Here is a 14953-nt window from a genome sequence, read left to right as displayed (position 1 = left end):
CATGGAGTAAAATCCGACGGCAGGAACAAACTTTACTTTCTACAGTGGCGTGCCAAATGTCGTGCCTGTAACTACCTATACGCAAAGGAGATCTTTGTGAGCCACGATAAGCAAGCATCGCCACTTCCACCAAAAAGGTGTTTGAGCCAGCAGACCCTCTCAGTATTCCATATCAACATGGTCTATGATGATGGGTGGGTGGTTCAAAGGACCGATATGCATCCCAAATATGAGCAAGATGCCTGAGACACTGTGCGAAAGATGTAGGCTCTTGGTGCTGGAGTATACATCTTGTTGACCTATTTTTACCATAGTTGCTTGACGAATTCGTCTCTCCACTCCGCCTCCCCACTTCAAGGTGACCTTTGACATTAGCAAGCGTTTAAAATGACCACCTTAGCAATGTCAGGTAGCTCGGGTCGCGACATGAAGATGGAGCTTCATTTGGCGATGTTCCCAACGAACAGACTACCAGAGAACCGACACGTACCTTTCGTACAAAAACAAGTGCCGCTCAGGGGTATCACGGCTGTAAGCGAGTTCCAGACGCGACACGTGATCGCTGTACACGTGGGGTGCAGTGAAGTGGCCAAAGCTCTCCTTAATCCTCGATTCCTCATCCTCCTCCATCCTATTTCCTGCCCGCTTATCATGACCAGACCAACCTGTTTACGAGAAGCGATCCTTCCCAAACTATCGTCTACTCCATGATTGCGCGATTTCCGGTACTTGAAAGGCGTAGGTATACATCTTGGCAATGGCCACCGATTGACTGACGTGGTGACCAGAATTGCCAGAATGAAGGTCAGCTTATGCCTTGGAGCATTCGCTATTCTGCCATTTCACATGGAGAACAGGTCAAACCGGCATGGACCGAACATTTCGATATTGACATTGGTGCATGGAAGTCAAACTGAGACGGTCATTTTGGATAATGGACCTCATGTGTCCCAAGCAGCCAAACCTCGGTGTTGGGATTGGTACGGACAGTGTGTGGTGCATCCTTCCGATGCATCCTTCTGCCTTACCAAGCGTTTCGACCACTCAATTGCCGGATTGTTTCCAGTGCTCTGTCTCAGCCAGGGCGGTTATGCAGCAGAAGGTTCGAATGCAAAAGAACATCGCACAAAACGTTATTTGTGCATACGCGGATATACCGAGATCTGCGAGTACGAAGTGCGATTGATGCGCTCGGTAATTGTCGATTTCTGCACGTCACTAACAGAACACTTTCAACTCATTGCGCAGAGAAGATAATAATTAGGATGGGGACGTTACAGATGTGCTTTGCCATGAAGTATAGTGCCTACCATTGACGGTGAAACAGTATCTTTCCTTGTTTGGATTTACTTCATCGATAGTGGCAGCTCTGAATGCAGAAGGGTGTGGTAACTTAACGCCTGAATGGACATATCGCCACCAAGAAGGCCAGGTTCTTGGGCAATAGCCGTGAGCGTGGCGGATTCGAAATTTCCATACGAGATAACCTTCTAGAAGATCCCCCTACCCGCGTCATTCAATGCTCAGCTCGGATTGTTACCCGTTCCATGACAGATATAAGGTACCGATTGATGTATTGACTACACTTAGCCGATAGAGAAATGTATCTCCAGCATCAGCATGTGTGCGCACAATTCCTTATGCGTTATCTGCAGTTGAAGGTGCATGCTGTTACTGCATGCCATAGCATTCATGTAAGAGAGAGTGTGGCAATACGTTTGTCCATTACTTGAAGAAGACATAGGTAACTCTCGCCTCTATCACAGGCTCACAGCATGGATTTACCTCCCTGGACAACACGCAGGTTACATGACGCAAGTGCGCTCGAGGTTCCATGTCTGCTTATGGTCCATGTCTCCCTCATTTCTACCAACAATGAAATCCATTCTACGGAAACGCAGGTTCCTGATACAGACTGTCGTAATGGTGCTACTTGCCACATCAGTTCAGTCTAGAACGCTCTTTCTTAACAGAGTGAAGGATGTTGCCTTCCAAGGCTACATCAAAATTGGATATGTGGGTGATTGTACATGTGAATGAATGGTGATGCTGTGTTCACTTATAAATGAGTGGTCTTGAAAACGATTCCTTCGACTCCAGTCTTCTGTTATGATCCTAACCCCAATCTCCTCTGATAGGACCCTGTGAAGATAGCGGCGATGCCTGAGCTTCAACCCGTGGTTTGAGGCTATTCAAGCTAATGACCAGCGGTACAATGTTGAGCTAGAAGTCTACTTGACCGTTAGCCGGTACGATCAAAAACGGAGGACTCGATTCTCATTCTGCTCAAGCCGAAAAGCATCATAGTTCGACTATGTCAGAAGTTCCTTAGGTCGAAACTGTATGTCTAAAGACTCTAATCAACATGAATGTATCAACCACTCCATTTACTTAGCGAAACAGTTTCAGCGATTAGAGACCCTGGAACAGCGAATTCAATGAAGACTTGATACTTGAAAGACGCTTTAGACCTTGAAGCTGAATCAGCACTGGCTATATGGGTAGTCCTGGCTTGCCGCAGGCATAATTTGCACACAGTCTTGCACATGTTCAAGCCCCGTTATGATATCGAGCAAGCACTGACACCATCTCGTTGATGTGCTTTAGCAATTTCATAAGTTTAATTCGAAAACAACCCTCCATGTCAATAGTTCGTGTTATTCCTACCAGCTGGGCATTCCAGTCTGAGATTCCGTCAATCAAAATCTAATCTCAAGAACCAAGGTCCTAAAGCTCCATAAAGATGGACATGGAATTGACAGTGCTTACACAATATCTGAAGATATGTTTCAAAAAAAACAGTCACAAATGCAAATAGGACTGTTACAAGTTGAGTTGGCACGAATTCCATTCCCCTTGACTATATCTCTAGATAAACTTTCTAGGTTCTCAAGCTCGGTAGTTCATAGGGGCTAGATAACATTGAAGCAAATTATTGAAATTTGAAGCGAGATTCTCAAGATTTATCTTGCATCACACTAGACATTAACTACAGAAGCACATGTGTGAACAATCAAGTTAGCTTCAAATGCCAATACGCTGCAAAGGTTTGCTAGTCGTTGGACTCATACTGTTGTGGGTTACTCTCCCTGCGTTCTCTCAGAATTTGAGATTTCTGTAGACATCTACACTTGAGATGTAAAAGTTCAGACTCGGTTGCCATGGTCGGTTGCAAAGTCTTGACGGAGCCAACTCAAAGGGGGAGAGGTCAGAAGAAACAAGGAACTGTACACCGCAAACAAAGTAGACAGTCGCAAAACAAAAGAGCAAGCATTCAGTTACGGATTACCAAAGGGAGTGGTTAGGGGACTGATGTGGCACACTCATTCATCATATCAATATAATGCAATTACATTTGATACAAACAAAAGAGTGATTGGTAACTCAACATACAGACTGTTGCACTAACGATCAAGACAGTGGTAAAATGGACACACAGAAGAAGGGAGCTTTGATAGAAGTATTCTTCTGATGACCAGATTACTTTTGGAAATTGTGAGATACCACCGAGTTTGTCATTTTGGCGGTTGATTTAGAGTTCCCTGTGAAAGATCACTCCAGTTTGAATTGAGTTTGCCTGCGGTAGACATTTCGACAGCAGTCGGCGGATAGATTAATTTATTGATGAACCCCGTCTAGATACAGCTGCTATTTGGGATAATTCAACTATTTTCCGCTTTCTAGAGTACACTTCCATACATCCTTCAGATGTATGCAACTCCCCGATGTCCAATCTTCCTCAGCCTTGAATCTCTATCCTACAAATACAAGCCTTCTGGCTCTCCCTCAGTTTTGGTTTTCAGTACACGTTCTCTTGCCGCTCGGAAATCAGCCATTTGGACGCGCATTCGTCTTTCTCTGAGAGCTAGCAGACCAGCTTCTGAGCAGATAGCCTTGATATCGGCTCCAGACAAATCATCCTTCTGGTTAATGAATTCCTCGAGATCAACGTCTTCATTCAAAGACATTTTAGAAGTATGAAGTGTGAAGATCTTGCGCTTGGTAACCTGATCAGGGTTTTCAAACAGAATCTTTCGGTCGATACGCCCCGGGCGAATGAGAGCAGGGTCGAGAGTGTCAATCTTGTTTGTCGCCATGATGACTTTGACATCGCCTCGATCATCAAATCCGTCCAGTTGATTCAGAAGCTCCAACATGGTTCTCTGAACTTCCTTCTCTCCACCAGATGTAGACTCGTATCGCTTGGTTCCAATGGCGTCGATCTCATCAATGAACACAATGGAAGGTGCATTTTCTGCTGCGACCTAAGAACTTGATTAGACACGGAGTTGAGATATGATGCCAGGATTTACTTACCTGGAAAAGCTGCCGCACAAGCCGAGGCCCATCACCCAGATATTTCTGGATAAGTTCGCTACCAACAATGCGCAAGAAAGTTGCACTTGTTTGGTTTGCAACCGCCTTGGCTAACAGTGTTTTCCCAGTACCCGGCGCACCATAAAGGATGACACCCTTCGGCGGCTTGATACCCATCTCCTCGTATAGTTCTGGATGAAGCAGAGGTAATTCGACCGACTCTCGAACTTCTTGAATCTGTGATTCCAGACCACCAATATCTGCATAAGATTCCGTAGGAGCTTTATCAAGCTTCATAACGGTAACTAATGGATCGGCATCATCTGTCAAAACACCAACAATAGAAACCGACTTATGATGAAGCAGAACGCTAGCACCGGGTTCTAACAGATCCTTGTCGACGAAAGACATGATGGAAACGTAATACTCCGGTCCTGTTGTGCTGGAAACGATGGCGTGGTCATCGTCAATCATTTCCTCCAAAGTACCGACGCCCATCGGACTACCTCTCATATCATCCACGCGCCCTCGTTCATCGGCATTACGATCAGGTTCTTCGCCAGTACCGTTCGCGACTGGCACGTTCCCATCTTTCACTGCCTTTGCTTTTCGGAGGCGTTCCTGATTCTCCACATATTCCTCTTCCAGGAGTAGGTGATCGTGGATTCTCTGCATTCGAAGGTATCTCAATTTGCAACGAGAGGTAGGGTAGACGGCTGGAAGCTTTGCAGATGCATTCGGACCGGCAGCCTTGCGCTTCTTTCGGCCAATTCTAGTCGTTGGCCGGGGTGGTGGTTCGTACTTTGGCTTTTCCTTCTGTGGTTGCACGGCGATTAGCAGATGATCACTTGCTGAAGAGATCAGTAGTCGTAGGAAATTCGAACCTTCTTGTCCTTCTCATCCTTATTATCTCCACCTTGGCCGGCACCTCCCAAGCCCGACTGCTGGTTACCCTTGAGGCAATTGTTAGTATTGATATCATCAGTGTCGGGATTCAACTATCTCACCATTATATTCTCAGCTCTCCGTCAAAGATTGGCTAAGTTCAGTCCCGTCGAGAGTCTCTGTAAAGACGGACGAAGGCCAGTCTAAGTATGGCGATGGTTTTGAAGTTGTTGATGAAAGCTGAGTGTTTGTAATGACAGCTCTGCTCGATGGATCACAGGCGACAGGCAACGCGAGGCCGGGAGTAAGGCGGCGCTAGCGATGCGCGCTTGCGTGTGCCTTAATCTTGCTCTGATAAATAGAGTAAGGCTGTAAGGCAGACTCAGCAACGCATGGATATTGGGCTTCGGTTGAATCTCGCCGAAACAATCTGGACGGCTCGATACCATACAATTACGGAAACCAGCGACTTGCATCTGACTCTTGTGATCTCGAACACTGCATACAACTTGAACACGTACTGTCATAAAACCGCCAGCTCCGCCATAACTTTCTGTTCTTCTATACCTTCATAGCTATAACTTGAACCACCAGTTTTTACGTTAAACCCTATTCTTCATAGCTCTTGATTCGAGCCGATACAGCTGAAGTACCCCGCCAGCCGCCCGCCATTTCTGGGCACCAAAGACAACTGACGACGACCTACTCCTCTGCCATTCACCTACCTTTCTTGTGAGTATTGATCAACGGCTTTTGTCGATGCAAAAAATGAGTGGATAGGTTTTAGCTTGAGTGGATATGCTTAAGACTACGTGATGTAATAAGTGCTAATTCAGATGTTGCTAGCTCCCGTGAACAGCTGTCGACTGAACTTCCTTCCTCCTGTTTTCCGCCTTGTCCGACATCTGCATACAAATTCTTCAGGAATTCGACCCAGAAATTGTCTCGCATACACTCCTATACCCCGCGATATATCCTTGCGTCGCCGAGCATCTCTGCAGGTTCTCTACATCTTCCGCGTAGTGCAGCATGGCATCCAACCGTATCCGCAGAGTTGCAAAGGAGTTGGCAGATATACAGAATGATACAGACTCCAGGATATTCTGTGAGCCTGCAAATGGACAGGATCTATCACATCTGAGAGCGACGTTCCCTGGACCGCCTGACACCCCATACGAAGGTGGAACCTACGCTGTCGATATTAAAATTCCTCAAGACTACCCATTCAAACCTCCAATTATGTCCTTTTCGACCAGGTTATGGCACCCCAACGTCAGTAGCCAGACGGTATGTCCATCTCTGTATCATTATATAAGTCGTAGCCGATAGCTGATTGATATAGGGCGCCATCTGCCTCGATACCCTAGGAACAGCTTGGTCACCGGTTCTCACAATCAAATCTGCTCTCCTTTCTCTCCAGTCTCTTCTCAGCACACCAGAACCAAAGGATCCGCAAGACGCCGAAGTTGCAAGCATGTTGATGAACGATCCAGATATGTTTGAGCGGATTGCACGAGAATGGGCTATCAAGCATGCAGCTGCTCCATCAAATACAACTTGGAATCCCCAGGTTCACGTATCTGCAACCTCAAAGCCTAAGTCCAAGCAGACTCTGTCGCGAGAGGAGGAAATGAAGAAGTACCACGGGTACAATAAGGAGCTCATTGACCGATTCGTCAATATGGGATTCGACCTCGATCGAGTTGTGGAGGCGTTTGAATTTGTCCATATTGATAAGAACAACGGAGAAGACTACGAGCTTGAGGAAGCATACATGGGGGATATTACTGCTAGGCTTCTTGGCGAACCATGAAGGGTTATCTTGGTTTTAGCAATCTCTTTAGACGTTTTATATCTTTGCTCGCGGGCTTCATGGTGCATGGGTATGGCGTTACGGGGTATTGCTTATTGTTTTTTCGTTAGCTTATACTCAAGCCACATGTCCTGGGAAATACTGTGGGAAAGACATAATCATTTAACATCTAGTTAAATTACCTATAATCAACAAGGCACACTTATTCTGCTTCATGTTGTCACGTTCCATTATTATCAGTGTTTACCAAGTGATTACAACCTTTAGCGAGAGCTAGACCCTCGAATTCAATCAATTATTGTGTAGTTCTCCAGATCTGTTTTCACTAATTGTGATCGAGAGACAATACCCTCCACTTCGCTTCATAGCGATGTGCAACGAATTAGTTTGGACTCTCCGACGAATTTTTTAGTCTACAGAAGATATAGAGATAGCAGTATAGAGATATTAGTGGGATGTAATGCTTGTTAATTAGAGCTTTCACAACCAATATGTTTAGACTATACCTAATTTTAGATATTTTCATGTCGGTGTCTTTGCCCCGAGCGGTACATTAAGAACCGTATCTTTATGTCAAGTTCACTGAATCCTTAACAAGAAGGTTACATATGAGGTTAAGTGAATTCAGTGAAGCTATGACTAATGACAGTGAAATAGCAACAAAGCTGTTGAGACTTGTTCTTATGACTACAAAGACCGTGTCATGACACTTCAATGCAACGCTATATTAGAACAGTCACAACCACATACTATTTGAAGTTTTGGACAGCGATTACCACAACTTTCTCAACCTATTGAACTTCTTAGCTATTATATTGCAAGCTGCCACTCGTCCATACCACATCCCCATATCCTAAATTCTTCCACCCAAAAGCCAGAATTCAGGAAGTCATGGCCATGAACTCCATCTCATTATATTTTCACCTACACCACTCCCTCAGCAGGTTCTACAAAGAACAAGCGCCATCATTACCATCTTCTGTTCTAGAGGGAGACATTCCCGGTAACGCGTTCCCACGCACGCCATCAAAAGTACAGGCCCACGACCTGCCACCAACTTCTGTTGCGACTGATTCGAGAACGAATTCTAAGAATAGGTCTGCAGACCGAGAGGTTACTCACGCAACTCAGAACATTATTCAAAAAAGAGCCGATGGCAGACTTCCAATGAGTTCAGTGGCTACTGCTAGCAATAACGAGGGTACGTCGCCGAATACGCACATCAGTGAAGGGAATGGCAAGGCGCCGAGGGGAAAGGCAAAGCAGAACACCGTTACTGAGGACAGGCAAGGGCACGATTTTGAGCCATATATCTGGGGTTTATATTAAGATTCATACCGGCCGTCTTGCTATGGTTATTTAGGGTTATTATATGTTATAGGCCACGTGGGGGAGTTCGCTAGACGCTGGTTCGTTATACGATATACCGTAATTTGACGGATTGTATTCGGGAGACGTAGGATATAATGATAGTAGGTAGATTCTGATAATGTTATATGGAGATTTTGATGAGTTTTGCTTGGTTGTTACTTTAGAGTTGGTGTAATGGTTTGTTGATAATATGAATGGGATGACACGTGCTAAGAGTCTGCCCTCGTATTATTTCGCTCCGTATAAGACAACATCTATTTTAAAAGAGGAGACGTATGTACAGTGATCGCCCTTACTCCTTTGTAGTGCTCCACACATGTGAATATTGTCTTAGCTCAATAAGGTCGATTTACAGGATTTCATGCTTCAGCTAGTCCATCTTTGTTCTATTTTCACAAATCTACGCGTTAGTAGGGATTAAATCGCTACTCGCTATAACCGTCGTACATCATCTTCGAACAACAGTGGCATCTTCTTTCAGGTCGTATAGTCTAGCACTTCAGATCGAGAGAAGTTGGTATTGAGCCAACGAGAGTGATAGTCGTCATGGTTAACTAAAATAAAGTCAGTGAGCATGCAGATTCTGGTCGTTTAAGCTATTATATATTGCATAAGATCAAGTGGAACACCACACAAGAAGAAGTTAAATGAATCAACTCACTATAACCTCCACAAATTCTCCTCTTTCCCGTAAATGCCGATCGACCATGAAGAACGCGCCAGTTGTCAAATACTAAGATTAAGAGTTAGAAAGAATACTCAAAGAGGGGGAGAGTTACTTACTTAGTGGCCGGCCAGGCTCTAATTGAGCCCAATATTCCATGTCCTTTCGCTTCAAGATTTCATCAAACTTTCTAGCAGCATCATACCACTTCCAGACTGTAGGTGAGTAATTTAGGGTACTCCTATCGTCATTATTCCATCTAACTTGCGTAACAGTCGTTTCGTTATTTGGTAGAATCTCAGCTCTGAGAACAGTAAAGTTTTTAGACGCGATAGTGATTCCGTCATTTCCGCTAGCATGCCATCCGATACGCCTATTTTTTAGCACGTGGGCGGCCTCCTCGTCTTCTCTTTCAAGGGTCTGAGCTGCTTTGAAACCATCAATCAGGAGGGATTTTCCGCCGGTTCCTTCAGTGTGCGAGAGGAGGTGAAACATTTGAAGACCAGCTGGATCGGTGAAATAAGCGGTGTCTGTGTGGGCGGCAAGAGCCTGACTGGTGTAGGCGGTATCTTTCATGGTAAGATCCGAGGTAAAATCGTAGAATCCACCTAAAAATGTTAACGCGTAGATTTTCCAGAGTTCAAAAGCTAAGTACCATAATGTGTAACTCTGATAAAAGCTATCCGCTCAAGAAGTTCTTTGGTCCGTTCAGGCGATACGGGGCAGCCGTCGACATAACAGAATCCATACGTGTTCCATACAACGTCAGTAGATTGAAACATGGCTAGGAAGAGAATTTACTATCTTGTCTGTCCACTTGCCTACACCAGAATCATTGGCCATAATCTCATCATAGTGAACAGACGGAGGATCAGAAGCAATCTCCGATCCCCACACTTTCCTATGATTGTCAGTAAATTAGTTCTTGATCGTCGTCTTTACTAACTGGTTTTCAGAGATGGTATTTTGCACCAGCTCGTATTTATTTTTGAATATCCACTCCCATGGGTAGAAACTTTCATGTCCGTCTTCGCTGGCCCCTATTGTGGAATGTTATGGTTATGTCTGACTGTTGGGTCGGGAGATTATCTAGCATACACTTGATATGGAGACCTTCTTTCTCAGTAGTGACTTTCGCAGGCGTAATATCCTTGGGGATCTAGCAAAGTATTCAGCGTTGGAATACTAGTTTCGCTCACAACACAAATTACCGAGAACGTATCGAAGGTTTTTTGCATCGTGTCCTGATTGACACATTTGCGGCATCGACAGCTATCACTAATTGAGGATTAGAGATAATGTAGTCAATGAGTAAGGTGTTTTCTATACCGTAACCAAAAGTGTGGTCTACACGATACTTATTAGTGTTTCTAGAATAGGGTAAAACAACGAGGACCTACAGCTTGATGAAAGAATATCCTTCTTTTCTTGTCATATTTTCGGTACGGATGTAGAGGCGTGTAGACTGCCTGTACGATGATTCATTTTCTGGAATATGATCACCAGCTTTATATCGGGGGGCAAGATTTGGGTGCAAACTCCCATCCCGAGGCGCATCTTTCCAGAATTCTACCTTTTCCGAAAGAGGAACGGCGGAAGATCTCGCATTCTCAGACACTGGCTTCGATGTTGGAGTTGGGGTTGTTTGCGTGGACGAGAAACGCGTCAGGGCATACAGGCCTCGCTGCGAATGCCTTTTCGCGCATGGAGATCTCAACAACAATCCACAACAACGGAAAGCCCATATTGCGTTCATAGTGATTATACTCGGTTCTTTAACCACACGCAGTGTCGAACGAAATAGATGCGTCCTTTCGAACCAAACAAGATTGCTGTCCGCCGGCGTGCATCGGGCCGAGCGGGTCAGTCTTCCGGTGGGCCTAGTCTCCTTGGAAATCCAACAGCGCAAACGGCGAATTGTGACATTGAATTTATTCAAGATTATTAGGGGACAGAATTTCCTGCCACAATATGAGGGTTCATCCCAGTTACTTGGGTCCCTTTTGGTAATGGCTCCCCCTTGATTGATTAACTATGTGTTTTGCAACCTTTGCTTCCTTAAACTGGAAGCCACTCCACACAGCACTTTCTTACCACGTTAGGGACTTATACTTTTGAAGGCCTAGTCTGGATTGAAATCACTTTATCATATATTATTTTCTTTTGTAACACCACAATTCAATGTTGAAAAATGAATTACCAGAAGAATCAACAATAGCATTTTGCACTTCAGTCAGGATCTAAAAAACATACGACGAAGGCTTGTTATTTAATCACGGAAAATTGATGAAGAAAATGCCCTTTCCATATTGCACTTCCCCAGATACATGTTCGTAAAAGACGTGTACAACAAGCTCTAGAGTCAGTTCTACTTTAAGTTGTAAAGATCAAATGCTTCCACCATTCCTGACCTGGGAATGAAGGCTAATGATTAGCTTGCAAACAGAAGCTCAGCGGAGGTTTGTTAGGCAAAATTGAGCAAACGAATTAAAAATTAACGAGCCCGTTTAGACGCTGTAGGACGGGGCTAGCCCCTATCGGCTAGCCCGTGGCGCGACCCCCTAGCCCCTCCCCCTAGCACCCTACGAACTAGGCGACGACGAGCCTCTAAATTACTTACTCTGGCTCTTCTCTTTCTTATATAGTATCTTTAAGTATAATATATAGTACTTAAAATACTTAGCTACTAACCTAGCGCGAGGCTTACTATTATTCTTAAGTAGCTAGTAAAGATAGCTAAAAGACTTATTAGAAATAAGGTAAACTAAATAATAATAAAGTACTTACTATAACTTCTTCTTCTTATACCTATTACTCTAACTAGAGTAGACTCTAATAGACTTATTAGATAGTAGATAGCTACTCTAATACGCGATATATACTACCTTATAGCGACTAAAAGCTTATTAGTAATAAGGCTTTTTAGATAGAAAGGTAAACTTATATAGAAGACTAGTTATAGAGAACTATCTTATTCTAGCCGACTATTTAGATACTACTAGAGAATATATATATAAATAGTATTTTTTAATTTATAAAATAAGAGCGCTAAAGCCTCGTTAGTAATAAAGATTTAAGAGAGCTTAGAATAGACTTATAGAGTATAGTAGAGAGAGTAGTAGTAGTTATAGAGTAGAAATAGAAGTAAGAGGTAGAGGGTAGAGTTAAAGTAGAGCTAGCGCTAAGGAAAGTTATATAAAAATAGGTTACATAATAGCGGCTAAGCCTAATGGGGCCTAGACCCTACCTAATCGGGCGAGGCGCGGCGCCGAGCCTCGCTTAGCGACAGCCCCGGTCAGAAGACGCTGCTACGCGAAGGCAGCGTATAACATCCGGACGAATAATTTAGGATGGCAAAACGTTAGGGCGTCAATACACCAAGCAAACAAACCTTAAGAGCCGCTAGTAGACATTAAAGGCCGCTAGTTTCCAAAATGCTTTATATTTTTGATACTTGAATTCACATAAAACCCACCAGCTACTGTCATTGCAAAGCATGAGTAAAATCTCTCCCAAAGCTCTGGCAACAACCCCAAGAATTACAAGTAACAATTCGTTTGAAGCAACACTTGTCGATAGTAGAGATCCCGCCATTTCGAATATTTCTTCACATATTGAAAACATGGTCGGAGCACAGTCAAGATTGACAATAGAACAGCTTGAAAGCAATAGACTCAAACTCGAACATCTCGAGCTTCTCCGTGTCAAGCATGGCGAGCGAAATCACCATGAAGCTACCAACGCTCCACTCCTCACGATGCCTGTCATGGAGCATGTACAGAGGCAGGACAGCAAGCAGAAAGACCGTCAATTTCCACAGTACGGACTCATCGCAGGAGCAATGGCTAGCGACAACTTGGAGATGGACAAGGAAACTCGCTCAACATTAAATGAAGATCCTCGCATCTTTTTCAACATCGCAACTCCATCGAGCACATTTATTTGTGGGAGTCAGGGCTCGGGAAAAAGTCACACACTTTCTTGCATGCTGGAGAATGTTCTTGCTCCATCTGTCGCCAGTCAGCTACCGCATCCACTTACGGCTCTGGTTTTCCACTATGATACCTTCATCTCCGATCGTGGTGGCTCGCCATGTGAAGCAGCATTTCTGGCGTCAAACAAAAATATCAAAGTCCGTGTTCTCTGCGCGCCAACGAATCTTGCAACTATTCAGGTCAGTCAGAAATCCGTTCCTAGGAAGTGATCTGTGGCTAACAGTGCGAAAGTTGGCATATAGTAAGTTAAACGTCGACATCGTCCCGTTAAAGATAAACCAAACGGATCTGAACACAAAGCGGATGCTTGACCTGATGGCAGTGAAGCAAGATGATGGTCCCATGCCACTATACCTACACACCATCTATCGAATTTTGCGAGATATGCGAATGAAACAACAAAAGTCTGGTGCCTTATTCGATTATGGAGTGTTCAAACAAATGGTCGGAAACACAACCATGACACCCGCCCAATTAGGGCCATTGACCCAACGCCTGGAAACATTGGAAAGTTTCATGAATGTAGAGCAAACAAATTTGGCATCAATGTCTGGAAAGAAAAAAGCGAAAGGGATTAAGGGCATCGATTGGTCCCCACGAGTGAGCTGAGCAGCAAGACTGTTCGAAGTAAGAGAGCTGACTCACGTAGGCTGGTACCTTGACCATTGTTGATCTTTCCTGCCCCTGTGTCACTCCCGAAGGAGCTTGTGCACTCTTCAATATCTGTCTGAGCATCTTTCTAGAAGGAGATACTAAGATAGGCCGTGTGGTTGCGTTAGATGAAGCGCACAAGGTAAGTTGCGCCCACGCTTCGAAGTCGTTTGTATGAATTCCTAGGATAATTTTCTAACGAGAATGGTAGTACATGAATAAGTCTGCGGAGGCATCCACACTGACGGATACCCTCCTCGCTACAATTCGTTTACAACGCCATCTTGGCACACGAATAATTATTTCAACTCAGGAACCCACAGTATCTCCCGCACTGTTGGACTTATCCTCTGTGACTATAGTCCACCGCTTCACATCCCCAGAATGGCTATTGAGCCTGAAGGGTCATCTCGCGGGTGTCGCATCTAAACTGATAGAAAGCGAAGAGTCGCAGAATGGCAACGCAAAGTCTGAGTTGAGTACGGAGAGGAAAGTGTTTACTGAAACTGTCAAGTTGAAGGTTGGCGAAGCGCTGCTGTTCTCTCCAAGCGCTGTCATAGGAATTGGAGACGAAGATGGGAACGATTTAAAGAAACTTGGAGCGGGTTACTTGAAAATACGTGTCAGATCAAGATTGACAACTGATGGTGGAAAGAGCGTCATGGCGGAATAGAGCGCTTTCGACGGGAAGACTCTGAAGTCTGAGTTAGCATGTGTAGTCGAACAAAATGTCAGAATTTCACTAATTGCTTCTTCCAATTCCAACTGCTACAAAGTCCCTGGCCGTATTCCTTTTCATTTCCCAGGTTGAGAGCGCGTTGAATCAAATGAAACCACAGAGCGTACCGTTTTCATGAGATGGTCGAAGCAAATGCCCTGTCGACAGTATAAATCTGTGTGTGGGGTTCGATCAACCTGCGGACTAGAAGAGGTTTCACGCAGGCATCCGTCCATGAAGTATGGTGTGATCTTACATGGATAATTGGAGCCATCTTAAAAAGCACATCTTCGTTCCACTGAAAGTTCACTTCCAACAAGAGACCAACAATGGTGATCTTCCAAATCCCAAGAGCGACATTTCTGACGCCAACATGATTTATCAAAAACTTTCGAAAGTTAGCGGCTTGACTCAAAATCCCCAAACATTCTGCTTCTGCTTCGCATCACTTCGTAACCATACTCCAGACCAGATCTGATTCCGCAAAGAAGTGAGCCGCTTGAAACAAGTCTGGTTCGAGGGGACCAGGTAGGGGTCTG

The 14953-nt window shown here is 44.5% G+C and overlaps 5 protein-coding genes across 5 annotated transcripts; 3 read left to right on the top strand and 2 right to left on the bottom strand.

Moving 5' to 3' along the window:
* Window positions 1-3758: 3758 nt before the first annotated feature.
* On the bottom strand, window positions 3759-5327 carry GLAREA_01787 (P-loop containing nucleoside triphosphate hydrolase; the record flags this gene model as incomplete). The annotated part of the gene is made up of 4 exons (XM_008089003.1): window positions 3759-4265; window positions 4318-5133; window positions 5202-5270; window positions 5325-5327. 4 exons carry the CDS (start codon window positions 5325-5327, stop codon window positions 3759-3761), a joined length of 1395 nt encoding a protein of 464 aa, XP_008087194.1.
* A 904-nt stretch (window positions 5328-6231) lies between these two features.
* GLAREA_01786 (UBC-like protein) lies at window positions 6232-7015 on the top strand (the record flags this gene model as incomplete). Its single annotated transcript, XM_008089002.1, has 2 exons — window positions 6232-6489; window positions 6545-7015. 2 exons carry the CDS (start codon window positions 6232-6234, stop codon window positions 7013-7015), a joined length of 729 nt encoding a protein of 242 aa, XP_008087193.1.
* An 891-nt stretch (window positions 7016-7906) lies between these two features.
* GLAREA_01785 (uncharacterized protein) lies at window positions 7907-8344 on the top strand (the record flags this gene model as incomplete). The annotated part of the gene is made up of 1 exon (XM_008089001.1): window positions 7907-8344. The coding sequence occupies one exon, from the start codon at window positions 7907-7909 to the stop codon at window positions 8342-8344; it is 438 nt and encodes a 145-aa protein (XP_008087192.1).
* Window positions 8345-8863: 519 nt separating this feature from the next.
* GLAREA_01784 (Clavaminate synthase-like protein) lies at window positions 8864-10806 on the bottom strand (the record flags this gene model as incomplete). Its single annotated transcript, XM_008089000.1, has 10 exons — window positions 8864-8940; window positions 9048-9119; window positions 9170-9658; window positions 9706-9834; window positions 9878-9951; window positions 9997-10090; window positions 10149-10209; window positions 10262-10328; window positions 10380-10397; window positions 10451-10806. The coding sequence occupies 10 exons, from the start codon at window positions 10804-10806 to the stop codon at window positions 8864-8866; spliced, it is 1437 nt and encodes a 478-aa protein (XP_008087191.1).
* Window positions 10807-12546: 1740 nt separating this feature from the next.
* On the top strand, window positions 12547-14369 carry GLAREA_01783 (P-loop containing nucleoside triphosphate hydrolase; the record flags this gene model as incomplete). The annotated part of the gene is made up of 4 exons (XM_008088999.1): window positions 12547-13224; window positions 13277-13645; window positions 13695-13838; window positions 13908-14369. 4 exons carry the CDS (start codon window positions 12547-12549, stop codon window positions 14367-14369), a joined length of 1653 nt encoding a protein of 550 aa, XP_008087190.1.
* Between the last annotated feature and the right edge of the window lie 584 nt (window positions 14370-14953).

Source organism: Glarea lozoyensis, assembly GCF_000409485.1.
Source record: "Glarea lozoyensis ATCC 20868 chromosome Unknown GLAREA7, whole genome shotgun sequence".
NCBI lineage: Eukaryota > Fungi > Ascomycota > Leotiomycetes > Helotiales > Helotiaceae > Glarea > Glarea lozoyensis.
The sequence above is the reverse complement of the archived record's forward strand: the minus strand, read 5'-3'. Positions and strand labels throughout refer to the sequence as shown.